Below are 26,312 nucleotides of genomic sequence, written 5' to 3' on the forward strand. Positions count from 1 at the left end.
CGCGTGCGCCATGCTCCGGCCCCGCCTCCGACGCTGATTGACAGGCACGGTGATGGCGGGGGTGTCGCCGCGCCGTGAGGGGTGAAATCCCAGAGCGAGGGATCCGTTGGGTAGGACGGACCTTAAATTCCATCCAGTGCCACGCCCCGATATGGGCAGGGAGACCTTTCACTATCCCCGGCCGCTCTAAGTCCTGGCCAACCTGACTTTGGACATTTCCAGGCGTGGGGCAGCGACAGCTTCTCTCAACAACCTGGGCCAGGGCCTCACAGGGAGAGGAATTCCTTCCCAATACTTCGTCTAACCCTTTGGGCAAAGGCCTTCCCACTGACAAAGTCCCTCCCCAATTCTTTTAGGAACAGTACCTGTGCAAGTTGCTCCAAGGACAAACTGCTCTGCTCCAAATTTCATGGAATCATGGAGTGGTTTGGATTTGAGGGGACCTTAAATCTCATCCCGTTCCACTCCCTGACGTGGGCAGGGACATCTTCCACTAGACCAGGTTGCTCCAAGCCTTTCCAGCCTTGCCTAGAATGGCAGGATCCAAGCCCATGTCGTTCCTGATGCTGCTTCATGAGCTGGGCTGACCTCACATGTCCCAGGGGATGCTCCTGTGGTTCTGTGTGGAGCTGGGAGCTGAGACTTGACGTCCCTATCACCAGGTCAGTTCCCTGGGCAGGCAGAGCTGTGTCCTCTGGCACTGCTGTGACTTCATCGCTCTGTGCAGGGCAGTGGTGAGTGGTAACTCCAATCCTGGGGTCGGTTCTGGGCCCCTCCGTTCAGGAAGGACATTGAGGGGCTGGAGCATGTTCGGGAAGGAAATGGAGCTGACGAAGGGGCTGCAGCACCAGGAGCAGCTGAGGGAGCTGTGTGGCTCAGCCTGGAGAAAAGGAGGCTCGGGAGTACCTGCTCACTCTCCAAAACTCCCTGAAAGGAGGGTGTAGCTGGGGCGGAGGCGGGAGGCAGGGAGGTGTCAGGGTCTGCTGCCACGGAACGAAGGACAGGACAAGAGGAAATAGCCTTAAGCTGGGCCAGGTGAGGTTCGCTTTGGATACTGGGGAAAATTTCTTCCTGGAAAGATTGGTCAAGCCCTGGCACAGCTGCCCAGGGCAGTAATCACTGTCCCTGGAGGGATTTAAAAAACATACGGATGTGGCACCAGGGGACATGGCTAGTGGTGGCTTTGGCAGTGCTGGGGGAACTTAGAGGGCTTTTACCAAACTCAACAATTCCATTATTTTGTGACTGATCCAACCCTTCTCAGGGTGGCAATTCTTTGCTGTAGCCCTTATCCTTTCCCCTAATGAGTGGTAGATTAATTAAATCAGGCCAAATGGTGATTCTGGTCCCACCTTTTACTATTTGTGGGAGAGCATGGTGAGTCCCTGGAGCTTCAGCTCCCAAGGTGGCACCCTTGGGCAGGCTCAGGGAAGATATCCAAGGGCTTTCTGGGATTTCTGAGTTTCCCCACAGCAAGGATTTGGTTTATTTCCCAAAATATATAGTCTTCTCTACTCTTGCTGTCATGCAAGCATGTGTCTGGAGAGGAGGTTTTTGATAAAAATGCATCGAGTTTGGGAGAGAAACGGTTTCTCTCACTGGCCACAAGACACCCACTGCCTGTTGTGGCCAGGCGGGGAAATGCCACTCCTCAGCAAACTGCTTAGAACATTATAAAAAGATCAGTTTTTAATCTCTCCTCCTGCAAGCTCTGAAGGAAAGTGAAAGAAAACAAGTTAGAGGAATCCATCCAAAGGTCAGTTGTCCTTTATCAACTAATAGGAAAAAATAAAGGCAGATGGATGGTCCCAGTCCCATGAGAGAGATGGGGGCACTGGCAGAGTTTGTAAATATGCCTGGAAAAGCCGTTTAATCTGCCTCTGTCTCCGTCCCTCCTCTCTAATGCCTTGTTGTGGTGCTTCAAAGTCAATGATTTGAAAATACTAATTAGTGCCCTCGAGGGGTTGTTTGCTATGGAGATGAGATCCTGATAAATCCAGGACTGATGGATTCAGAGCTGCCAAGAGCTCCTGCATGCCCAACCACTCCACATCCCACTCCTCTGAACCACACAGGGCCTGGACCACCTATTTGATGAGGAGAGACTGCGGAAGCTGTGTTAGTGCAGAAAACCTTGAGAGGGGTTCCCATCAACCCAGACAAATATCTCCGAAGGGTGCCAGCGGATAGTGCCAGACTCTTTTCAGTGGTGCCTAGTGACAGGATGAGAAGCAATGGCCATAAACTAAACCCCAAGAAGTGGGGTTTCGTCAGTGTGAGGAAGAACTTCCTTGCGTGGAGGAGGGCAGAGCACTGGTACAGCTGCCCAGGGAGGGTGTGAAGTCTCCTTCTCTGGAGATACTTCAAACCCACCTGGAAGTGTTCCTGTGTCACCAGGTGACCCTGCCCTGGCAACGGGGTCAGACTGGAGCATCTCCAGAGGTCCCTTCCAACCCCAACAGTTCTGGGATTCTTTACTTCACTATTCCACACTGTGGTGGCTGGAACCAGCTCCAGAGCATGGACCGAGTGTCCCCAAACACATCCCAGTGCCAGTTGTTGGTAGCCCATGAAGGACCAGTCAGTGCAGACATATCCAGAGCTCCTCCTATTCTGGGGTGAAAACACAAAATTTCTTTCTGCTGTTTTATTTTTATAGCCCCAAGAGCCCTGTGAAATATGGTCTAGCAGAGCTGTGCCAATATCCCAGTTAAAAAGGGCTGTGTGATGGCCAAGATAAATCACAGTGAGACCATCCACTCTAAACCGTAACAAGCTTGGGATGTCCCCTGCTCCTCTCCCAGATTTTCTGCTAATGTGGGAATATTTCCCCACAAAATTATTCTCTGTTCTACCTCTGCCTGGCTCTGCAGTTCAGGGGAGGAGTGCGCAACTGTCGTGGACTCCTGGAAAGGATAGGTGATATTTCAGGAGAAATTTGGAGTCTTCCAGGCCACATTCACAGCTTCTTAGGGAATTTGGTGTGTGGTACTTCTCATCACAAGAATCAAGGTTCAGGAATGACAAAATAGACATTTTGCAAGGTGTTGATTGTGATTATATTCTGTTGAAAACCAATTTACAACATGGGAAAGTTTTCAACAATTTGCTGCAAAGGAAAGGCAGACAGTGAAAATTCCAGATTTCACTTTTAAGTAGAAGGATGCTTTCTTTGGCTTAGAATTGCAGATTGTCCCTGGGGCTGTGTACATGTCCTGTCCCTGCAGCCAGGGGTGGCACACCTGGGAAGGCTTGGATTGTTCCAAGAAGAGGCAGATACCAAGATGTGATTTCTCACTACCTTTTTGTTGTGCACTTTCCAGTTGGGAAATGAGTTTCCAGTTTATTGTTCACCTCCTATAAGCACTTGCTGACTGAGCACAACAATACCATAGAAATACTGGAAGGTTGGACATTTATAGAATAGCATAATGGGCTTGTTTAGGTTGGGAAAACCTTCTAAGATCATCAAGTCCAGCTATTGCCCTGGAACTACCAACCCAGAAAATTCCTCCAGGGTTGGGGCCTCCACCACTGTCTTGGACAGCTATGCCAAGACTGAGCAATCCTTTCAGGGAAGAAATTTTCCCAATATTCAACCTAAACCTTTACTGATGCAACTTGAGGCCATTTCCTTTTGTCCTGTTTCTTGTTCCCAGGGAGAAGAGCCTGACACCTAGCTAGGTCCACCCTCCTGCCAGTTAATTTCTTTCACCCTCAGACTCTGTAACTCAAATTTCTGTTCCAAAACACACAGTGTTAAAACATTTCTAGCTTTGAATCCTGGAAAGTGACCAGATAGTACCTTAGCTCCAGGGCCATATTAATGGACTGAAATGCTTTGGACTAAGGTGGAACAAACAAGACGCTCATTTGGCTTCTTCAGGTAAAGACGGCACCAAATGGACACCAAAGACTAAATTCACTGTGGTTTCTGTTGCCCTCAGCGCTGTCACTGCTGTGGCCCTGTTGGGGAAGGAGAGTCAAGGAAGATGGAGAGAAACTTTTTATCAGGAGCTGGAGTGACAGGCCAAGGGGAAATGGCCTCCCACTGCCAGAGGGCAGGATTAGGTGGGATATTGGGAGGAAACTGTTCCCTGTGAGGGTGGGGAAGCCCTGGCACAAGTTGCCCAGAGAAACTGTGGCTGCCCCTGGATTCCTGGAAGTGTACAAGGCCAGGTTGGGTGGGGTTTGGAGCAACCTGGGGTAGTAGAAGGAGTCCCTGCCCAGGGTAGGGGGTGGAATGTCGTAAGCTTTAAGGTCCTTTCCAACTCAAACCGTTCCATGATTCTGTGTCTGAGGCCATCTGGGGAAGAAAATGACTCTGTCCTTCCCAATGCAAGTGAGCACCAAGACCAGGGTTGCGGGATCAGAAAAACAGAAGTGATGGGGATGGAATCCACCACGTCAATGTTTAAGTTTGTGCGCTTGGAAACTAAACCCAACAGTTTCTTCTACAATCTGGAAAAAATCTCAGTCCTGCTGGTGAATCATAGGAAGGATATGAGCAGGAACTGGGCACTGCAGCACTGGAGATAAAGGAAATTCTGGAATGCACCAAGAATGTACATTTCCTGTTGGGATGGGGACTGTCTAGTTTGTTACACACGGCACTAGGAGACTCACCTGGAGCACCCGATGGCCTATGTGCAGGGCCAGGAAGACAGGTGAAGGAGGTGAATAGACTGAGGAAAATCCTAGGGGAGCTTATTTTGTCATGAAACACCAAAGGACTCCTTGATTGGATAGGCAGAGAGAGGCCTGGGAGCAGGCAGTAAATATTAGGAGGATGATAAAGGATGAAGAAAACCGGGATGAAGCTGGCAGAATAACAAATGTGTACAAAATGCTGGACATGGGGTAAAACTGCCTGGAAACTTTACAAGAAAAGCCTATCTTCTGTCCCTGTGGGAGAGCTCCCACGTGCCAGTAAAGCTTCTATATAGATTAGGGAAATGAAAAGTTGGTGCTGCCAGCCAAAGCCCAAGCTTAGGGCGCTGCCTGGACTAGGAGCAGAGAAGACTCAGGAATTCCATCTGTGCAGAAGGAGGGATGTCTTTGGAGCTTGGTGAGGGGACGTGGGAGTGTATGAGGAAGAGCAGCTGCAGGAACAGATGCTCAGGGTCTGAGGGTCGGTAGGAGCTCTGACAGTCCCCAGGGGGTCAGGTCTGCAGAGCCAGGAGCACTTGCTATCTGCTGCCTCCATTCCTCTGCTGGAACAGGTCTGCCTCAACACTAGCACCCACCTCCAGCTCTTTGCCGAGGGGCTGAGTGCGTCGGCTAACGGCACCGATCCCAGACTGCAGCGGGATAAAGAGGAAAAACTTCTGGAGTGGATCCTTCCGTGCCGATTTTAGCTAAGAGTTGTCACTGTCACAGCAGAGGCTCCCCCCATCCCTTCGTAGCCACGCTGCCCACTTTAGTAGCCCCCCAGCCCCCATGGAACAGGCTGGGGCTGCCTCCTCCACCCCCCATCCCCGGCCTGCCGGCTGGTGCATTTTTCCCTGTTTTCTCACTAGGTTGGCCCATTGCCTTTAAAAGGCGAAATGCTTCGGACTAAATTTGGTCATGTAGCTCTGCATGGTTCCCTGGAATGTCCTCGGGTTTCAAGCTCCTCTGATAGCACCATTCCCCGCCTCCCGCCGGGCTCCATTGGCTTCCCAGCGCCCAAGCCGCCACTAGATCCTGTTATTGGCCAGCGCTTGGACCGAGGGGTGTCCCCTCTGGATAACCACCGTATCCCGGGTTGGAGAGCTGCTGAGATTTAACACTTCAGCACCTGCTGCCGCTCGGGAAGCAGCCTTAGAGCTTCGGCTTCTTTTTTTTTCCTCCTGTTTTGGGTACCACACAGCCGCCACCGTGTCTCGCCAGCGAGCCAAGATGTCCAAAGTGGCCAAATACCGGCGACAAGTTAGTGAAGATCCAGATATAGACAATTTATTGTCTACTTTGTCTCCAGAGGAGATGGAGGAGCTGGAAAAGGAGCTGGATGTGGTGGATGCGGACGCGAGCATCCCTGTGGAGAGCAGTCAGACAAACCAATCAGAAAACTCCTCACCTGGCCCACAAAACTGTGACACGGCGCTCAACCACCACGACAAGGACACCAGGAGGCTCCTACAGCGGGAGCACTCGATAGATGTAAGTCACATCCCACACTGCTGCTCCGGGAAAGGTGGGAACACACCTCAAACCCCGCTCCCCCCCGGGCTGAGTGAGGGACGAGATGGAAAACACAAAACCCGATAAAGGCGTGCGCTTGCTGAATAGCTGTGCCGGAGAGACCAGGGAGCTGGTCCAGGCACTCCGGGAGGTAACAGGGTGGCCCATAAAATTCAGATGTTACTAGCAAAGCTAAAACCTGTGCCAGGGATTTTCTTCCTGCCCCTGCTCCAACATCGCTGGACAGGGCTGGGAGCGGAGCTGGGATTCCCAGGAGGCTGCTGGAGGGGCTGGTGCAGTGACAGCACGGGCTGCAGGGGGTTTTTTTGTTTTGGTTTTTTTTTGTTTTTTGGAGGTGGGGGTGTTGGTTTTTTAGTTTTGTTTTTTGAGATTTCTGGACTCTCGTTTCTTTCAGCTCTTATGGAAAAGAACAAATAATGTCTGGTTCTTGTGGAATAAAAATGTTTGCTGCTTTGTGGAAATCTCGTTGAGAAGCAGGTTTTTACCCCATTAAGTTTGTTTTGCATTTCACTTAATTAATTAATTGTTCACTTAATTAATTGTTCACTTCCTTCTTTTACTTTGATTTGGGTACATTTATCTCCCTCTCTGCACCTGGCAAATCCTGGCAAAGAGTTTTCTTGAAGCTCAAGAGATTCATGTCAGTTCTTCTCTTTTTGTGTTGTGACTTAGTGGGAGCCATTCCTACTGTTCTGTAACATTTATTAACCTCAGCACTAAGAATATTTGGTATGTGCTTTGACTGTGGAAGCCTGGGAAGTGTCTGGTTTCCCTAGTTTTTCATGGCAGGCTGAGCCAGAAAGTGAAAGACACTGACTCTTCAGCAGTTGATCCATGTGGTCATGGGCTGGTTTTGTGTCACAGATGGGATTCACATCTGCTGTGCCGGGGCAGGGCTGGGGAGTGCTGGCAGCACAAGCAGAGCCAAGTGTTATGTGGCTACTGATTCCAGATCTATTCCAGGTCGCACAGCTGTACCCTGGGTCTTCCAGCTGAGTAATCAGTATATAACTACCACTGAGCCCTTGGAAATTTCTCTTTCTGGATATTTATGGAGTTTATATAGGAGGATCCTCTTCTGACTATGACCTAGGCACCCTTATTCGCTTCTAAATATTGGGAGGAGTGGGAATGAAAATTGCACCTGTAGGAGAAATAACTGAAGGTAGACTTTGGACAGCTGAACAAGGGGTTAAATTGTTCTTCCCCACCCATGTCCTGGGCAGCCTGGGAGCCCTTCTGGTTCTGAGGATAAGGAACAACTTTCACCTTCTATATGTAGTGCTTGGCATGGGCTGGGGGACAGTGAGTGCTGTGCCCACAAGGGCACTGTGTGGATTTCCTCACCAGAGGAAAAAATTCTCTGTGGTGGGGAAGTGCAGGTGCTGCAGGACAAACCTGCTTGGAGAGGGAAATTTTGCTGTTAGGCAAAATATGTTATGTTCCCTCTCCCTGGAGAGGGAAATGCTGTTATGTGGGACCAGTCATCCCAGTGTTTTTCATGGTGATCCCAAGAGGTTTTCACCTCTGTTTTGCAGGTGATCCCAAGAGGTGACACTGAAAAATCTGCTTTTTCAGGTGGGCAGACATTTGGGTTTGGCAGCAACTTGTGTTGCTGTTTCAGTTGGAACATGGGGGCTTGGCTGGGAGTTGGTCAAGTGTCTCTGATCAAGAGGAAGGGAGGAAATATGTGAGTTTTTTTTAAAAGAGACCTGGGAAATTGCCTGGTTAAACATAATGTTGTTTGAAAATGCCTGAGAGTGTGTGTGCAGTGGGAGAGGACTTGGGATGTGGAAAGGGATGGCCTCGGGAGGAGGGACACCTGGAAAAGGGTATAGGGCTCTGGCTGGAGGGGAGGGCAGCACAGGGCTCCTGGAAAGCTACTGCTGCTCTCTCAGCTCAGGAGCTTCAGGCCGTGGCAGACAAAGCAAATTGGCAACAGGTCAAGTTTGTCAGTGAAAGTGGCCCAGTTTGATTGCTTTGCAGTAACTGGATAGGGCAGAACTGACTTTCTTCTTCTATTTCAATCCCTGGAGGCCAAGAAAAAGAAGTGTATCTTACACTGCTTCCTCCCTGCCATTGTTAGGATCTGGGATTAGCACCTAGAGAATGCCAGCTTGCGGTGCTGGCACATCAGATCATGCTGGGGATGGAGTGGGGCCCGGAGATGGGATGGGATGGGATGGGATGGGATGGGATGGGATGGGATGGGATGGGATGGGATGGGATGGGATGGGATGGGATGGGATGGGATGATCACGCCACAGGAACAATCACAAAAAACAGTGCAGGAAGCTGGTGGTACCCTCTGTCCTAGGAAGCCCCAGGGCTATGTTTTGCTGCAGGATGGAATGAGAACATGGAGCCATCCAGAGCACCCCAGGCATGTACCGAGCTCTCCCCCAGCTGCTCAGAGCTCCAAGTCTCCAATGACAAATCCCTCTTATGTGTCAGCAGATTGCATGTTGTGCCAGCTAGTACACCCATGGTGGCTGCACTCCCACGGGGTTGGCATTCTCCCAGGGTGTGCAGGCATCACCCCATACATGTCCATCCCAGCTCTTCTCCATCAACAGCTCCCAATATTCTGAAGCAAATCTGGAAGAGATCACAGAGATGCTCTGACACTCCCAACTGGGGACACCCCCAGCTCTCCCAGTCTGAGGGGCTCTCCAGATCAGAGGGGCTCCAGTCTTCAGAGCATCTCTATGGCCTCATCTGGACTTGCTTCAGCAGTTCAATGTCCTTCTTATATCCTCCCTGCTGTTCTTCCATGCCTCCTAATGGGAATCGCCATTGTGGGACATTGTGTGTTAGCTGGGATGTGCAGGAATTCCTCCAACGAGCAAAATACGGTATTTTGAAGGGAAAGGTTGAGTTTCTGCCCATCTTGCTGTTCTTGCAGTCATTGCCCTGCTCTTGGACTGGCTCCAGGCACCTCCATTTCCACCTAAATATTGGGAGAAGTGGGTATATTTAGAAATATTGTTAACTACATAATAACACATCTTAGCAATGAAAAGGGCAAACTTGGGTAACTAGGAAGCAGATTATAAACATCCCAAAATAGACATGAGCTTTGCCCCAACCTTTCCACACTGAGCAGCCAATTCCCATATTGATGATGCAGTAATTAATTAATCTTAACTTTGTCTTGCTAATGAGTGGAAGTATAACCCAGCTCAGGGGTGGGGCTTGGGCCAGTGCCCCTCTCTGGATGTACTCAACAAGGTCTATGTGTCGCGGGAGCTGGAATTAAATTAATATTCCTTAGTTGATAAACAAAGAGATTATTTCTAGCAGTTCAAGGCTCTTTACTGTCACAGGCAAAGACAAAATGAGAAAAATTCTGGTTAGAAACATGCTGTGAAGTTGGTGCTGTGGTATTAAACTGCCAGAGGGTGGGGTCAGATGGGATATTGGGAAGACATTCTTCCCTGTGAGTGTGGTGAGGCTCTGGCACAGGTGCCCAGAGAAGCTGTGGCTTCCCATGCCTGAAGTGTCTAAGGCCAGGATGGGCAGGGTTTGGAGCAACCTGGGATAGTGGGAGGTGTCCCTTTTTACCCAAACAAGTCTAGGATTCCATGAGTTACCTGGGGCACAACTGACTTGCTGTCACTTGAAATCCTTGTATCATGCCTGGGATTTCTGTCCAGAAGAGGAAAAGTCGAGTGTGCCAGGGCACAGGGGCTCTGTGCTGCCCTACCTGCGGGTTTCTCTGAGACCTGGGCTGTGTGAGGAGATGGGGTCCCTGGGAGCTGATCCAGTTCCTCTATTGCTGGTGACATCTATAAAAACCACGTGTCTGTGCAGAGAGAACACCCCATCCATGGAGTCTCTTCCATGATGCTCTTTAGGGGAATGATCTTTAATGTCTTTTCCAAGCATAACCATCCTATAATTCCATGATCTTTCCCACTGGCATTTGGTGAGCCCTAAACACTCTCAGGAAACCTCTGCCAGATGGGACCTAGGTGAGAAGAGCTATCCTGTGGGAGGGATCTCCATGTGAACCATATGTGCCATGGACTGGTGCTTTGGTGGACAAGTCCTCCTTGACAGTTGCCAAGTCCACAACAGGAGGTTTTACTTTCCAATGCATTCCACAAAATCCACCTGCAGCTGTTCTTAGCTTTCCTTGGATTCCCACCTGACCTCACCCAAAATGGCAGAGGCAGAAAGCGTCTGATGTGCTTTCCCTTCTCCAGCATCACCATCTTCCCTGGTTGCTCACAGAATCATAGAATATCCTGAGTTGGAAGGATCACTGAGTTCAGCTTCTAGCCCTGCACAGGACAACCCCAAAATCCCACCCACCATGTGCCTCAGAGAGTTGTCCAAATGTTCTTTGAAGCTCACCCATAAGAGGGGGACACATGGATATCCCGATCCCATCAGAGTTCCCAGTCCTGCCTCCCGAGGGCTTGTTTTGATTTGATTTGATGCAGCTTCAAGCATGAATGGCTGGGAAGTGCAAGGAAGTTGCATGAGGGAACATTATCCTGCTTATGGAGGGGAGTCATTCCAGGGCCACAAACCAAATTTTTATGAAGATACTCATGTCATGGGTGTCTCTTTCCATGGAAGCTCAGGGACCAGCTTCCTGGAGGAGAAGACTCTGAACAGGGGACACTGGATGCCAGTGCCATTTTGTACAGCCGGGGCCAGATGTGCAAAGTGCATTTTTGTCTCATGAAGGCTGAACCCCCTTCCCACATGAGAAGCTGAGGTGGTTCAGTTATCTTCCAGCACCATTTCACTTCCTCTTGGATATCCCACTCACTAAGTGCACTCCTCTGCAGGCAGGACCTCCTTCTCTTCCAGGTTGATGCATCCTTATCCCTGCAGGCTCCTTGGGAAGGTCTTGTAAAAAGTCGTGCCTTCCTTTCTAGCTCTCTCAGGCTTGGAACTTGCTGCTGGGTAATTTTTAATCCAGTTACTTGATTTCCCTCCATGGAAAGTGGAGATCCTCAGCAGTGAGCCCTTCTTCAACACCACAGACAAATAAGCCAGAATTTAAATTTCATATTAATGCTCAAAGCTTGTCATCTTTTCATGAAAATATCTGGAGGAAAAACAAGCTCCTTATTTAACTCGCTGGTTCAGACTCAAGGGAGTTTGTAAACAAGCGTATAGCATGGGTTATATCATTCCTTGAGCATCTTCCCAGTTTGTCCTTAACATGTGTACTGAAATTCTGCTCTTCTGTTTATCAGCTGGTTCTGTTGACTGCCAAGACCATTCCTCCTCCCTTCCAAGAGTCTTCACTAATTCCCAACTCTTGCCTTTCTGATCTTGTCTCTTTCCCTCATCAGAGAATCTTTATGATTGGAAAAGACCACTAAGATCATCAAGTCCAAAGAATCCCAGAATCCCAGACTGGTTTGGGTGGGAAGGAACATTGAAGCCCATCCCATTCCACCCAGCCCTGCCATGGGCAGGGATACCTTCCACTATTCTAGGATGCTCCACGCCCTGTCCAGTCTGGTCTTGGACACTTCCAGGGACAGAACAGCCACGGCTTCTCTGGGCAACCTGTGTCAGGGCCTCACCACTCTTACAGGAGAGAATAGACCAAAATACATTGTTCTGAACAGCCTCTGGCCTCCAAAAGAGGTGAAAGGGGTGGGTGACACTGGGACATCCATAAAGAGTCTTCTCCAGTGGCTTCTGTCCCATGGAGTGGGCAGTGGGTAAAGCAGTGGGTACTTCCAGCAGCACACAGAGGGAAATAGAGATGGCAGCTTCCTGGGCTTTGCATTCCTCCATGGATGATAGCCAAAGATATCCAAATTAGTCACACATTTGGAAAGAAACCAAAAGTATTGAGCCATTCCTATTCAGTCCTTAAAGGAGGCCACAGATGGTCCCTCCAGCTGCACAAGTCACTCTTCAACTCCCTGGCAGGAGGGAGCAGCCAGGTGGAGGTCAGGCTCTGCTCCCAGGGAGCAGAGGATGGGACAGGACAAGAGGAAACAGCCTCAAGCTGCACCAGGGGAGGTTCAGGTTGGACATTACAAGGAGTTTCCCCATGGAAAGGATAGTCATATACTGAACAAGGCTGCCCAGGACAATGGTGAAGTCCCCTTTCCTGGAGATGTCTAAGGAACAGCTGGACATGGCACTGAGTGCTCTGGGCTGGGTTACAAGGTGGGAGGATCAGTCACAGATTGGACTAGATGATCTCAGAGGTCTTTTCCAACCAAATTGATTCTGTAATTATGTGAAGCCCAGGAGATCCCTCTCCTTGCTCAGAAATGAAAACTATGGTCTGTGCTCTGGTGTTTCATTATAAGTTTATGAAAAAGTCCCAACCCTGTAACAAGAGGGATGAGCAGCGGAAGCTGTTACCTGCAGCAGATGATAAAACAACCCTCTAGGATAAACATAGAATCAATCCCATGGCAGCTCCCAGAAGGATCTGCAGTGTGGGGAGCAGCTGAAAAATGTGAAGCAGGAACACAGGCATCTTTGGGGTGCATTCCTAGAAAAATGGTGTGAGAAAGGTTTTTACAGCTGGATCGGTGTTTTTGTGATGCCCTTGGGGACAGAAGCTTTGCTTTCCTTGTTTTTCCTTTTGTTACCAGGGCAAGTTGCAGCATACAGCATTCCCAGTGATGTGGAGCTCACACCAAAGGCACACACAAATCTGGGAGATCCACTGTCCATCTAAGGACACAAGCAGGAAAAAAAACCCCATGGATTTCTTATCAATTGAAGAAAAAAAGAGTAAAAATCTGTGTTCTATATTTACATAAAGCACAATTGGGATGCAGATAAATCCATGGAAGTGTTTGAAGTGTTTAGCTTATATGGGCTGAGCTGTCCAGGAGGTTTAATATGTGTTTATGTTCAGCTGATAAATAGACATGGAGGACAAGAGCTGGGTCCATTATGTGGCCCTCTCTTTCGTAGCACTATGACATCACGTGTGTGCTAAAACCATCTCAGTGACTCAGCTCTCAGCAGGACGCTGGGATTAACCGGTCATATTGCTCCATCCCACCCTGTGCTGTGTGGGAATCGTGGCAGGATGGAGCAAGAGGATGTCAGTGTCAGGGTGCGTGTTTTGAAGGCGAGATGTGGCTGGCAGGATGGCAAGGGACAGACACGCCATGGAGGGTCGAGTCCTGCTCTGTCCTTTCCTCTGTCCAGAATATGGGGCCAACAGGGATGAAAACAGAAAGGAATTTGAGCTGTGGAATCAAGAGCCTGTCCCAGCCATGGTGTGGCAGCAGAACCAGGGCAATGCCCATCCCCTGTGCTGGCACGGCTGGCATCACACCTTCAGTCCTGGGAACAATTTTGGGCTGCTCAGGACAAGAAAGTCATTGAGGGGCTGGAGCACGTCCAGAGAAGGGAACAGAGCTGAGGAAGAGTCTGGAGCCCCAGGAGTGGCTGAAGGAGCTGGGGAGACTCAGCCTGGAGAAAAGGAGACCAAGGGGGGATCTTCTGGCTCTGCACAACTCCCTGATGGGAGAGAGCAGCCAGGCGGGGGTCAGGCTCTGCTCCCAGGGAACAGGGACAGGACAAGGGGAAATGGCCTCAAGTTGTGCCAGGGAAGGTTCAGGTTGGATATTTGGGAAAATTTCCAGTATGGGAAGGATTGTAAGGCACTGACATAGGACGTACAGGGCAGAGGTAGAGTCACCATCCCTGGAGGGATTTAGGAGCTGTGTGTTTGTGGCTCTTGTGGACATGGGTTAGTGGTGAGCAAGGCAGTTTCTGGGGGAATGGTTGGAACTGATGATCTTAGAGGGCTTTTCTAATCGTGGTGATTCCATTATTCTGTGATTTCCTGAAACACAACTGGAGAGGCACCAGCTCAGGTCATAGAGGTGTCCTGTACAGGCCCCTGACCATGTGTTGAGCACCCCAGGGCTTACATACAGTATTCAGGATTTATGCTGCATGCTGCTGAGGGCTCCAAAGGATCCCTCCTCCTGGCAGGGGCACCATGGCATATGTTGGACATGCCTGTCATGGGAATGAGCACCATGGCAGCCTCTGCCAAGGAGAATGATTGCCATTTGCTTCCTTACAGGGAATTCTCCAGTTCCCAAGAACCAGAGATGGTGACCCCTGGCATGGCTGGGCTCTATGCCCACTAAGTGCTCTGTCCTGGGATGCAGCTCCATGTAGTGCCAGAGCCTGAGGAGCTGATGCTCCTGTTTTCCACAAACTATTTAAGGGAGTGACAAGCAAAGCAATGACCAGCAAAACTGGTATGGTTTTCCAGGTAAGCACCTGGAGCTGGTCTCATCTCATCTGCTTCAAGGACCTGGAATCATCTTCCAGCACCAGGTGCCCACTGCCAGGGGATGTCTGTGATGGCTGCTGGATGGGATCCATTGGATACCTGCACTAGCAAGAGACCTGGAGATGTGTCCATGTATTGCCAGTAGACTGGGAGCAGTGTCCTGCTCTTTGAGCATCCAGCCCTAATGACTGAGGATGGAGGTAGAATTAAGTCTCACTAGGGCTGAATTGCAATTCTCCTATTCCTTAAAATCCAATGAATGCTTTTTGAGGGCTTCTCACAAAGTGCACTGAGCAGAAATCCAGCTCAGAGGTGTTCATAGTTTTAATCACTGGCATTTCCTGCCCTTTTCAATCCCTGAAGAGGAGACAACCAGGGAGAAGGTCTCATCTTGAGAATATCCAGTTTAGCCATGCCAGTGCCAGGAGAAGGTCTGGGAGTACAGCAAAGAGAAGAGAAAAACCTGATCTTCTAAAACTTGATTTTGTTAGAGGAGAAAAATTTGCATTTGCAGAGTATCCAGTGGCTTTACAGCTTTCTGGAAAATGGCTATGTGTCCTCATGGAATGGAAGGGCTGGAGCTCTTCTGTTAAAGGAAACCAAATTAAAAGCCTAATCTCTGGAGAACAGCTCTGCATCTCAGAAAGGGGACTTTTTAAAAACATTGGCCTGAGTCACAGTGATATTTGGGGTGAGAGATGTCTGGGCAGAAGGGAAGGGGAAAAGCTAAATTCCTTGTTTACATCTCTCTGGGCTTGAGCACACAGAGCACGGCCAGGGGTCATGTGTGTCTTAGTGCTGGAAGCTGAGGTCCTTTCAACCTCCCTTTGTGCCAAAAGAGTCCAAACGTTCCAAGAGTAACTCTTTGCTGCCTGATCCTCTCAAGGAGCCCCAGGGATGTAAGCAGGGTCTCTCCCACAAAGCTGTTCATGATGTTTGCTCTCAGCTGAGGAGCAGGAGGGTTGTCCAGGGTGTCTCAGGGTCAGCAGAAGCCTTGCAGCCCTGCTTCCTCTGCAGGTCTCTGGTAATCCAGGTTCAGCAGCTCCCAGGATTCAGCCAAGGCCACAGTATTCTTTCTGGGAATGTCCTTGGCTCTGAGTTGTCCCTAGGTTACTCAAAACTGGCTGAGGAATGGAAGAAAAGAGCTTGGGCAGCTTGTTGTGGTTTGCCTTGACTCTAGCAACCCTCTCTAGGCGCAGGTACCCAAATACCAGGAACATCAAACAACCTGCAACCTCCCCTGCCTTTGCCCCCAGCCACCTCAACAGCTTCTCCATGCAGTGGGACAGTCTTGGAGGACATCCCTGTCCCCAGGGAGCTTTCACAGGGCTTGTGCTCAGCCTCCTCAGCCCCAGGGTCACACTGAGGGGTGAAGGGATGCTGGTGCCTCTGGCTGGGATTTGGGATAGGTAGGTGGGACAGAGGGAACATGGGGGTCCTTGGAGTCTGGCAGTTAGGCAGCTGCCTTCAGAGGGTGATGCCCAAAGTTAGAGCTGTGGAATCAGTCCCAGAGTCTTATGGTGGCTCTGGAGACTATAGGGCTTGGCAGCAGCACTATAAAGGGATGTAGGACAGACTGAAACCCCCTAAGCAGTGAAAGCAGATTGGCTTGTTAGTCATGGATCCATAATTTTCCCTAAACCTGCTCCTTCAAGTAACTCAACCCAGTTTCCTTCCCTCACCAGTCTCACCTGGGACCCTTGCAGCTGACCAAGAGATTTTGGTGAATCACCCGTCTGTGCCTCAAAGGTCTCCCCTCATCCCTGGGCTTCCCTACTTCCCTGTTTTTCTACCTCCAAAAGCCAGCCAGGATTTGTGCGGGACAATGGAGGTGTGCGGGTGTTGGTGCATGTCTAAGCCATGCCATGCCAAGAGATGAACTAGAAAATGTCCCATAGGCTACAGGAGGAATTTATTATCCCAGCAGAGGCTGGGAGAGAGGAACAGCTCCTTGGCCTGGGCATTATTCCCAAGTCTGCAGCTCTGGAGGGGTTGCGGTTGCTTTGCCAGGAGCACAGTTCTGGGGGGACAGTCTTTGTTGGTGGCCAAATCCATGTGCCAGACAGCCAGCATGGCCCTGCCAGGGGAGCTGGAAAGGAGGGAGGCAGTGGGTCTCCAGAGAAGGACTGTGGTGGGCTCCGATGCACATGCAGAAACTACCATTAGCCACCTTGGAGCTGACCCTGGATTTCCCAGCAGTGATTGGGATGGGCTTGATCCTGGCTTAGGCTCCCCCTGTGATGCTCCTGAGGTTCTCATACCATCATGGAATGAAGTCTCACACTCAGTTTCCAGAGGCCCCTAGAGCTGCAGGTGACATTAGAGATTGAGCCAGTGGCATGGCTGCAGGTTGAGTTGAGTTCACTGTTCCTGGAGCCACTTTCACAGGAGCTGCAAGTGCAGGTTTGGCCTGAGATCTTTTGCTGACATGCCCCTTTCCTCATGGGGACCAACATGACTCATATCACCAGCAGCCACCTGCACAGAGGAGCCTTCTGGACTCTTGAATCATGGAATGGTCTGGGTGGGAATGAACCTTAAAGATCATCCCATTCCAGCCCTGCCATGGGCGGGGACACCTTCCACTATCCCAGATTGCTCCAAGCCCCATCCATCCTGGTCTTGGACACTTCCATGGATCGGGCAGATACAGCTTCTCTGGGCAACCTAGGCCAGGGCCTCCCCACCCTCACAGGGAGGAATTTCTTCCCAATATCTCACCTAAGCCTGCCCTCCAGCAGTGGGAAGCCATTGCCCCTTGTCTGTTTCTCCAGGCCCTTGTCCCAAGTCTCTCTCCAACTCTCCTGGAGCCACTTCAGGCACTGGAAGGGGCCTAAGGTCTTCTTGGAGCCTTCTCTTCTCCAGGCTGGACACCCCTAGCTCTCCCAGTCTGTCTCCAGATCGGAGGGGCTCCAGCCTTCAGAGCGTCTCTGTGGCCTCTCTGGACTCACTCCAGAAGCTCCATGCCCTTCTGATCTTGAGGACCTTCTGGCTTCCCCCTTTCAGCCAAGCTCTCCTTGAACCCCAATGGGATACTGCTCCCTGGAGCCAGTATGGAGCTTCTCATGCTCCCAAGATTCCACCTCACATCTTGTTCTTTGGCTGAGCCAAGCACATCCTGCTGTGTTGGGACCATGAGGGACTCTTCCCAGGACATATCTCTGAGAATAACTGCAGGCTGGGGAAAGCTGTCCCCTTCCAAAGACTAAACTTCTGCAAATGTATTTCCATATTTCCCTTCTGCCAGGGGCTGATGTAACAGCAGCTGCTGGGCCACCAAGTATCCCTTCTGTCATCTTGGGTACAAGATTTGTGAATCCCTAGGTAACTCCTCCTCCTCTCCTCTCCTCTCCTCTCCTCTCCTCTCCTCTCCTCTCCTCTCCTCTCCTCTCCTCTCCTCTCCTCTCCTCTCCTCTCCTCTCCTCTCCTCTCCTCTCCTCTCCTCTCCTCTCCTCTCCTCTCCTCTCCTCTCCTCTCCTCTCCTCTCCTCTCCTCTCCTCTCCTCTCCTCTCCTCTCCTCTCCTCTCCTCTCCTCTCCTCTCCTCTCCTCTCCTCTCCTCTCCTCTCCTCTCCTCTCCTCTCCTCTCCTCTCCTCTCCTCTCCTCTCCTCTCCTCTCCTCTCCTCTCCTCTCCTCTCCTCTCCTCTCCTCTCCTCTCCTCTCCTCTCCTCTCCTCTCCTCTCCTCTCCTCTCCTCTCCTCTCCTCTCCTCTCCTCTCCTCTCCTCTCCTCTCCTCTCCTCTCCTCTCCTCTCCTCTCCTCTCCTCTCCTCTCCTCTCCTCTCCTCTCCTCTCCTCTCCTCTCCTCTCCCTTCCCCTTTCCCCTGGAAATTTGCTCTGGGCACAGCAGGGTTACTGTGCCCACATTCCACCTGCTGAACAAACAGCCAGATCAATAGCTACATTAAAACAGTAATTTTCTACCCCAAAATGAGCTGTGGGGCTTTTAGGGCAGCAAATGAGACTCTCACTCCACCTCCAGATTCACTCTCCGCATCCTCTGCTATATCTCCAGCCCCATCCCTTACTCAGTGCTGGAGCGAGTGCTTAGATTCCAGGCAAGAAGTTCCCAGTCTCCTTTTCCTTTTAAGGCAACATCTGAGTGGGTTTGAGGGTTACAAATGCTAACAAGCCATGGCAATGCTCGTTTTAGTCTATTTAGAGGAAACGGGAAGGCATCTCAGTTCATCAAAACACTGGTGATTAATCAACCAACTACCAGGCTGTTTTCATTAGGCTTATTTTAAAGGTCTGACATGCTGTGTAAAAATATTCCTCTAATAAATGTGCTTGTGGCAGAGGGAATGGCACAGAGCGGGTGCAGCAGCACTGGTTTTCAGGTACCCAAGGTAAATATGCCATGGGCAGAGAGGAGTGAGCAGGCAGGATTCAGCATGGCCATGAAGAGGGGACAGCTGGTGCTGGGCTGCAGGAGAAGCTGTGCTGGTGACTGTGGGGGCAGCAAGGAGTTCCAGAGCAGGGGAAAAGTACTTTTCTCTCTCCTCCACTCCTGTCACACAGCTCTGCCACCAAGCTCTGCTTCCACCTGCATTTCCAGCCTGGATATCTTTAGCATTAAGCTCTTTAGCATTATCACCAGTGGTAGGCTGGTGACATCTGAGACTGGCACCTGCAGCATGGGCTGGGCCAGTGGGACACACCAAGAGCCATGAGATGGTGGAAAGGCAGGAGGGGACAAGGCCATGTCTTCTCCTGGGCACACATGTGGCCTCAGGCATGGCCCAGAGCAGACCTGCTTTGGAGATGTGCCCAGGCTCCAGCAAGGGATGGAGGTGGGTCACATTGACCCTTGGTTTTAGAAACACAGATCTGGTTTCTTACCTCAACTTTTTTCCTCCTGATTCTTGCCCCTCTGATGCCACTGGAGCTGGGCGCTTGCCAAGGGCTCTCCCAAGGCAGGTCCGCAGGAGATGAAGCAGCATGAACCCTCTCACCCCCTGTGACTATCCAGCACTTCTTCCAGTAACCTGCAGCTCTTAGATGAGATCCTTCTGATACATCCCAAATTTGCTGGATGCAAATGATCCCACAAGCACTACCCACAGTGGTAGAAACACCCATGATGGTATCTGCATATCTGTTGCATTCCCTTGTTCCTATGCCTGGGGCCACAGCTGGCTCCTTTCCCCCAGCTTCTTTTCCCTGACTTCTCCCAGCTCTCTTTCTCCTGATTCCTTTTCCCCCACCTCTTTTCTAACATCCCATTCTTTGGCTCCAGGTCTCTCCTCCCCCAAACGTGCCCCACACCGCAGCACGTGGACACGTGGCCACACATCCATGGATGTGAGCTTTAACCAGATAACAGGACATTCTTAGCAAGTGCTGCAGCAGGTTTCCCAAGCAGGGATTTGCCATGGATTTCATTTTCCTCTGGTTTCATTTTCTTGGGGCAAACCATCACTTTCTCCAAGCATGGGAAAGGTTGCTGGTCATTCTCACCAGGGTTTTTCTCCCTTTCTCCAAGATCTGCTCATCCCTGGCCAAAGCCTTTGCTCTTCTTGGTCTTGTATGTGCCCAGAGTGCTCAGGGGAGACTCAGAGCTCCCCAGTGTTAGGCTGGGTGAGCTTGGGCTGGGAGGGAGAAAGATTTTTGGAGCAGTTGGCATGGGATGAGGCTGCTGGCTCTGACTCGAGGGATGCTCAGCCTGTGGTCACCAAAGGGTTGCAGAGCCCTGAGGAGGATAAAAGTCCCTTCTTACAGAAACCTGCAACCCGAGCACTCCCAAACACCTTAGAGAGCCCTGTTGGGTACTGGCCAGGGAACACCAGTATCCTCGTCCCACATTCCTCCTGCCAGGGCTCCTCCTGCACTGAGGTGCTTCAGAATGTCACTAAGCATCTGTGCACCATCCTGGTGCTGGGAGCAGGCCACAGCTTGATGAGAAGGACCCCCGGCTCAGTGCCAGAGGAGGTGGCATCAGCTGCTGCCCTGCAGTACCCAGGAACCCTTTGTGAGCCCCCATCCCTGGTCCCTGGGGTGGCAGCAGTGGGGACTGTGTGGATATCAGGCCAGGCTCTGTAGGGGTCTGGCATGAGCCGTCCTGTCCCTGTTCAGCCTTGCACCAGGGAGCCAAGAAATCTCTCAGCTAAATAAACAGCTCTCTCGTCCCCAATGGCATCTGTTTATACACCAGGTACAAACAGTCCCCAGGGCTGCCCATGCACAGCCAGTTCTTTCCACAAAAATCTGTCCCAGAGGGCTGGCAGTACTGTGCATGGGGAAAGCTCAGCCTCATGCTGCCCCAGCATGGACACCATGGAGCCCTCAGATGAAGAGAAGGAGACCAGCTTGACTGCAGACTGGGGTGTCAGGATTCAGATTTGGGGTTACGAGGCACTGGGGGAAGCCACAAAGCTGTCCTAATTGTGGGAGGGTCCAGGAAGATTATAAAGGCATCACAACTGCATCTCCCAGAAGCATCTTCCTTCCTCCTTCCCCTGGAGTCCTAAAATCCCCCTAGCAAAAATGATGAGCCAGGCCAGTGGTAGGACCTGTGTGTTCCCTAGCTGTGGAGGAGGGAATTGCCAAATTTAAGTAAATTTAATTTAAATTGCCAAACCTTGATGTGAAATTTATGGTAGGATCCTCCTCGGTGCAGCAAACTTGGTTCCAGTATCAAGTTCATCTGCCTTCAGCCACCTGAAGTCTTGACTCCTCTCCCTTGGGAATGGATGTCTTTCATGTCATGGAGTCCCAGACTAGTTTGGATTGGAAGGGACCTTAAAGCTCATCCCATTCCGCCCCCTGCCATGGCAGGGACACCTTCCACTAGCCCAGGTTGCTCCAAGCCCCATCCAACCTGGCCTTGAACAGGGATGGGGCAGCCACAGCTTCTCTGGGCAACCTGTGCCAGGGCCTCACCACCCTCACAGAAGGAATTTTTTCCCAATATCCCACCTAATTCTGCCCTCTGGCAGTTTAGAGAGAAGGATGGGAACCATATCAAAGATTGTACCAATACTGATGGAGACCCCCTCCCAGCCCCTCAGCCTTGGATGAAGGCTGCAGTGAGACATTGGCTGTGTCTCCAAGCTGCTGCAGCTGGCTGTGGCACAGGACAATGCCCAGGATAGGTTGTACAAAGGGCAAGGGTCAGGTGCTTGTAAAAATGGCCAAAACTTCCCCCAGACTCTTCAAGTTAAGCCCTTCCCTTTTATGATGTCTTTGGACACTGGTAGCAGATATGCTGGGAGAACCTCATGTATTAGAAAGCAATAAATGCCACGCTCAAATTTCCTCGGTTTTCTGCTCAAAAGTGCAAACTGCTATTGAAAGGAGAATGGTTTTGCAGAGCCCAGGGTTGGAATGACTGCTGGGTCATCAGTGTCACTGGGGACACTGCTGTGGATGCTCTCCTGCTTGCACAGACATCCAGGACAGTGTGGAGAGTGTTGGGCTACAGACTGTGAAAAGCATCCCTCTGGAAACTATTCAGGAAAGGTGGGAAAGCACCTGGGGCTCACAGGGAGACAGGCCCTACCTCCATCCCTAGTTAGAAAAATGATTAAAAAATTATAACTTATAGAGGGTATGAGAGAAGATGCCTTTTACTGCTTGTTAGTTTATGGCCTGTTAGAGAGGGTATCCTGCAGACCTCCAAAGCCCTTTGGGAGGGGGCTGGAGGCAGAAGGAGAGCAGAGTTGCCTGGGAGAGCTGCAGTAAGACTTCATCATACCTGGGTCCTGCAGGCTCTGCCTACGTTCAAGGCACTCAAATGCTGAACCCTTCCCTGGAACTGGGACTTCGGCTGGGCCAAACATTCCTCTCCCAAAGGCCAGCCACAGGCTGCAGGATGCTCCCATGTGACAGAGGTCAGTGACAGTGAGACTGGGGTGGCAAGTCTGTAGGTCAGAGGCACCTGTTTCTGTAATTCCCAGGTGTTTTTCTCTCACTAGGAAAGCAGGTTGAGCAAGAATAAGGGAGACAAAAATCAAGAAGAAAAAGGAAAGGAATCTCCTTCCAAAGACCAGGCCCAGAAACGAAATACTAAAGTGGGGAAAGACTCTAAAAAGGAAGATACTACAGTGGGGAAAGACTCTAAAAAGGAAGAAAATGTTCAGAAAACAGACCAGAAAGGTAAATCTGAGACTGAAACCAAGAGCAAAGAGAACAAAGCTATGAACGATAAAGTCAAGGCCATGGAGAAAAAGCTGATGGGGAAGGACAGGAAGGAGGAAGAGAAAGGTTCAGTGTTGAAGAATGACACAGGGAAGGACAAAAATGAGGAAAAGAAGAGCTCAGAGTTGAAGAAGGGTGCGGGGAAGGATAAAAAGGAGGAAGAGAACAGCTCATCTTTTAAAAAGAAGGATGCAGGGAAGGATAAAAAGGAAGAAGAGAAGGTCTCAGGAGCAAAGGAGGAGACAGAGAAGGAAAAAAAACAAGAAAAGGATTCAGTATCAAAGGACACAGGGAAGGAAAAAAAGGAGGAGAAGAGTTCAGAATCAAAGAAACAGGCAGAAAAAGACATAAGAGGGGAAGGTAAGAAAGAAAATTATAAAAAAGAAGAGGAAAAGGCTTCAACTGTGAAAAAATCCAAGGCAGATGAGAAGGATAAATCCCAGGCAGAAGCAGAAAAGGCAGAAAAGGTGGAGGACAAAGAAGAGGCCAAGGCAGGAGCTGGGAGCAGCCCTTCCAAGCCTTCCTCCAGCAGCTCTGCAGATCAAGCCAAGGATGACGAAGCCTCTAGCATCTTTGATGAGCTCATTGAGAAGGTGAAGAACAACGACACTGAAGTGACCGAGGTCAACGTGAACAACTCTGACTGTATCAACAACGAGACCCTGGTGCGCTTCACCGAGGCCCTGGAGTTCAATACTGTGGTCAAGGTGTTTGCGCTGGCTAACACTCGTGCTGATGACCATGTGGCTTTTGCCATTGCCATAATGCTCAAGTCCAACAAGGTGCTGACAAGCATCAACTTGGACTCCAACCACATCACAGGCAAGGGTATCCTGGCCATTTTCCGGGCACTGTTGCAGAACAACACACTGACAGAGCTACGTTTCCACAACCAACGGCATATCTGTGGGGGAAAGACAGAGATGGAAATTGCCAAGCTCCTGAAGGAGAACACCACGCTCTTGAAGCTGGGCTATCACTTTGAGCTGGCTGGGCCACGCATGACTGTCACCAACCTGCTGAGCCGAAACATGGACAGGCAGAGACAGAAACGCCTCCAGGAGCAGAAACTGGCACAGGAACGGGGGGAGAAGAAAGACCTCCTAGAGGTGCCCAAGCCTGGAGCACTGCCAAAGGGGTCCCCCAAGGCATCCCCACAGCCATCCCCCAAGGCTTCCCCCAAAAGCTCTCCCAAGAAAGGGGAGGCACCCACCATGCCACCCCCACCTCCTCCTCCTCTCGCTCCACCACTGATGATCAACGAGAACCTGAAGAACTCACTCTCACCAGCCACACAGAGGAAGTTGGGAGACCGGGCGCTACCAGTCCAGGAGAAGAACTCACGGGACCAGCTCCTGGCAGCCATTCGCTCCAGCAACCTCAAACAGCTCAAGAAGGCAAGTGCAGGTCCAGGTGGGGCCCATATACAGGGTGGGGCTGGGGGCTGGGGCCTGGGGGCTGAGGTCATAGCCATTGTCACTCTGGCAGTGTCCTTCTCTGGAGTGGGGTATCCATGCTCCCAACCCCTGCACAGGGGCAGATCCATGCCTTTGCCAAGCACATGGGGCAGGAAGATCCATCCTTTAATACTATCCCTGCAGAGCAGATGGGGTCAGCAGGTCCATCCCTTGGCAGAGCATCCAAAAGGAGATCCATCCCTTGGCAGAGAACATGAGAAGTGCAGATCCATCCCTTGGTAGACCTCCTGTGTTGGGCAGATCCACCAGGATCCAGGGGTTGGAACATAAGGAAGAAGCCATCCGTAACTTACAACTCACTGGGCTCTTGCTATTTTTCTTCTTGTGGCTGAGCCCATGCCCCTGGGGTGGAAGGTGGCCCAGGATGGCTGGAGAAGCTTCATCTGCATTTAGACAACTGAAGCATTCCTTGATGTCAGCCCCAGCTCTTGGGCTGCCGGACTTGACTAAGCCTTTTGAACTCTTTACATATGAGCAACTGAATGTTGCTCTGGGGGTACTGACACAGCATCTTGGGGACCAGTGGACAGCAGTGGCCTACTTCTCAAAACAGCTAGACCATGTTAGCTAAGGGTGGCCTGGGTGCTTGAAAGCTGTGGCAGCAATTGTCCTCCTAATACAGGAGGACCATATATTCACCCTTGGGCAGCACACTGTTGTGTGTGCACCCCATGCAGTGATAACTGTGCTGGAACAAAAGGGCCTAATGCTGGTCTCTACATGAAGCCTTGAAACGTCTCGCACACTCCAGGTGGTTTGTGTCCCTGCTGGGCTGTCCATGGGCTGGAGTGGGGGGACAGCCAGCCTGGCCAAGAGAAAGAGGTCACTGAATCGTTTGGTTTGGAGGAGACATTAGAGATTATTTCTTTCCCGTCATGGGCAGGGACACCTTCCACTATCCCAGGTTGCTCCAAGACCCATCCAACCTGGCATTGAACGTTTCCAGGGATGGAGAAGCCCCAGCTTCTCTGAGCAACCTGTGCCAGGGCCTCACCAGCCTCACAGGGAGGAATTTCTCCCCAGTATCCCATCTAACCCTGCCCTGGATGTGTATGTCCCTGCGCCATGTCAGGGACATTCCTGCACCTCCTCCCATTGCCCTCCTGGTAATCAGGTATCCTTCTCTGCAGGTGCAGTTGCCGAAGCTGCTGCAGTAGGGAGCAGGAGGATTTTTCCTCTGCAGCCCATGGCAGACCCTCAGACACTCACCTTTCTCGTGACTGTTTCCATGACAAGCCCTTTGGAACCTGCAGTGACCGACAAAAAGGAGCAGGGATCTCTCTAGGACACGGAGGACAGGCCGGGCCCAGCAGGACGTGATGGAGGATGTTGTATTTATTTTTTGATTGTTGTGAAGCCTTCGAGCTCGCTCTTCTACCAGCACCGAGCCCCGCCAGAGATGCCAAGATTAGAGCAGGGGTCTGCAGAGCTGATCCTTATGGAAATCCCCTGTCAGAGCGTAATGAAGGGGTTTGGCACCCTCTATCCAGGGTCCAGCCTGGGGTGAGCAGCAGTACCCCGAGCCTTGTTGGGGGAGCAGGGGACATCCAGACCATCATCAGATCACCACAACATGTCTGGGCGGCCAGCAGTTTTGGGATTCAAGCACAGCAGTGGCTGCAGAGTTGGGGGTTCAGGCTTGACATCAGGAGGAATGGGAGGGTCAGAGAAGGGAGCAGCAGGGAGAAAGGAGGCATGAAGTGGTGGGACATGGGGAGCCAGGCTGGGGCCAGGAACTCGGGGCAACTTGTACACGCCCACAGCACTGCGAGGGGACCCCCAGAACTCTCAGAGCATGGAAACCAAATCCACCTCAGAAAGAGTAGGGAAAGCACCAGCTCAAGGAGGGCAGTGGGTTTTGGATTCATGTGATGCCCACTCTCCCTCCCCCCATCCTTTCTGTCATGACACCTTGATCACGATTTGTATGACTGTGGCCACTGCATCAGCAATAAAGCTCACCCACCGCTTCCTGTGCCTCTGGACAGATCCAGGCCCCCAGATCCCAGACTGGGGCACAGGGGGTGACTAGGAATGGACTCAGCAACCTCAGCCAGGGGCAGCTCTTCCCTCTCCCAAACCCACAGACCATCCTGAAGTGGGCACCCTGGGACCACCTGGACACCCCAAGCAGGTGTCCATGGTCACCCATGCACCCAGAACCCCCCTAAATGGGGCACCTTGCTGCTGCTGGACATGGACAACCAGGCACCCAGAGCCATGCAGACACCCCAAAACTGGAGTCACCCAGAACT

The 26,312-nt window shown here is 51.1% G+C and overlaps 1 protein-coding gene across 1 annotated transcript; it reads left to right on the top strand.

Annotated features, from left to right (window-relative positions):
• The first annotated feature begins 51 nt into the window (after positions 1 to 51).
• On the top strand, positions 52 to 26,028 carry LMOD1 (leiomodin 1). The gene is made up of 4 exons (XM_033080016.1): positions 52 to 662; positions 5,520 to 6,141; positions 22,357 to 23,976; positions 25,188 to 26,028. The coding sequence occupies exons 2-4, from the start codon at positions 5,881 to 5,883 to the stop codon at positions 25,212 to 25,214; spliced, it is 1,908 nt and encodes a 635-aa protein (XP_032935907.1). The 5' UTR covers positions 52 to 662; positions 5,520 to 5,880; the 3' UTR covers positions 25,215 to 26,028.
• The last annotated feature ends 284 nt before the right edge of the window (positions 26,029 to 26,312 follow it).

This window comes from Catharus ustulatus, chromosome 25 (assembly GCF_009819885.2).
Source record: "Catharus ustulatus isolate bCatUst1 chromosome 25, bCatUst1.pri.v2, whole genome shotgun sequence".
In the NCBI taxonomy this organism is placed as follows: domain Eukaryota; kingdom Metazoa; phylum Chordata; class Aves; order Passeriformes; family Turdidae; genus Catharus; species Catharus ustulatus.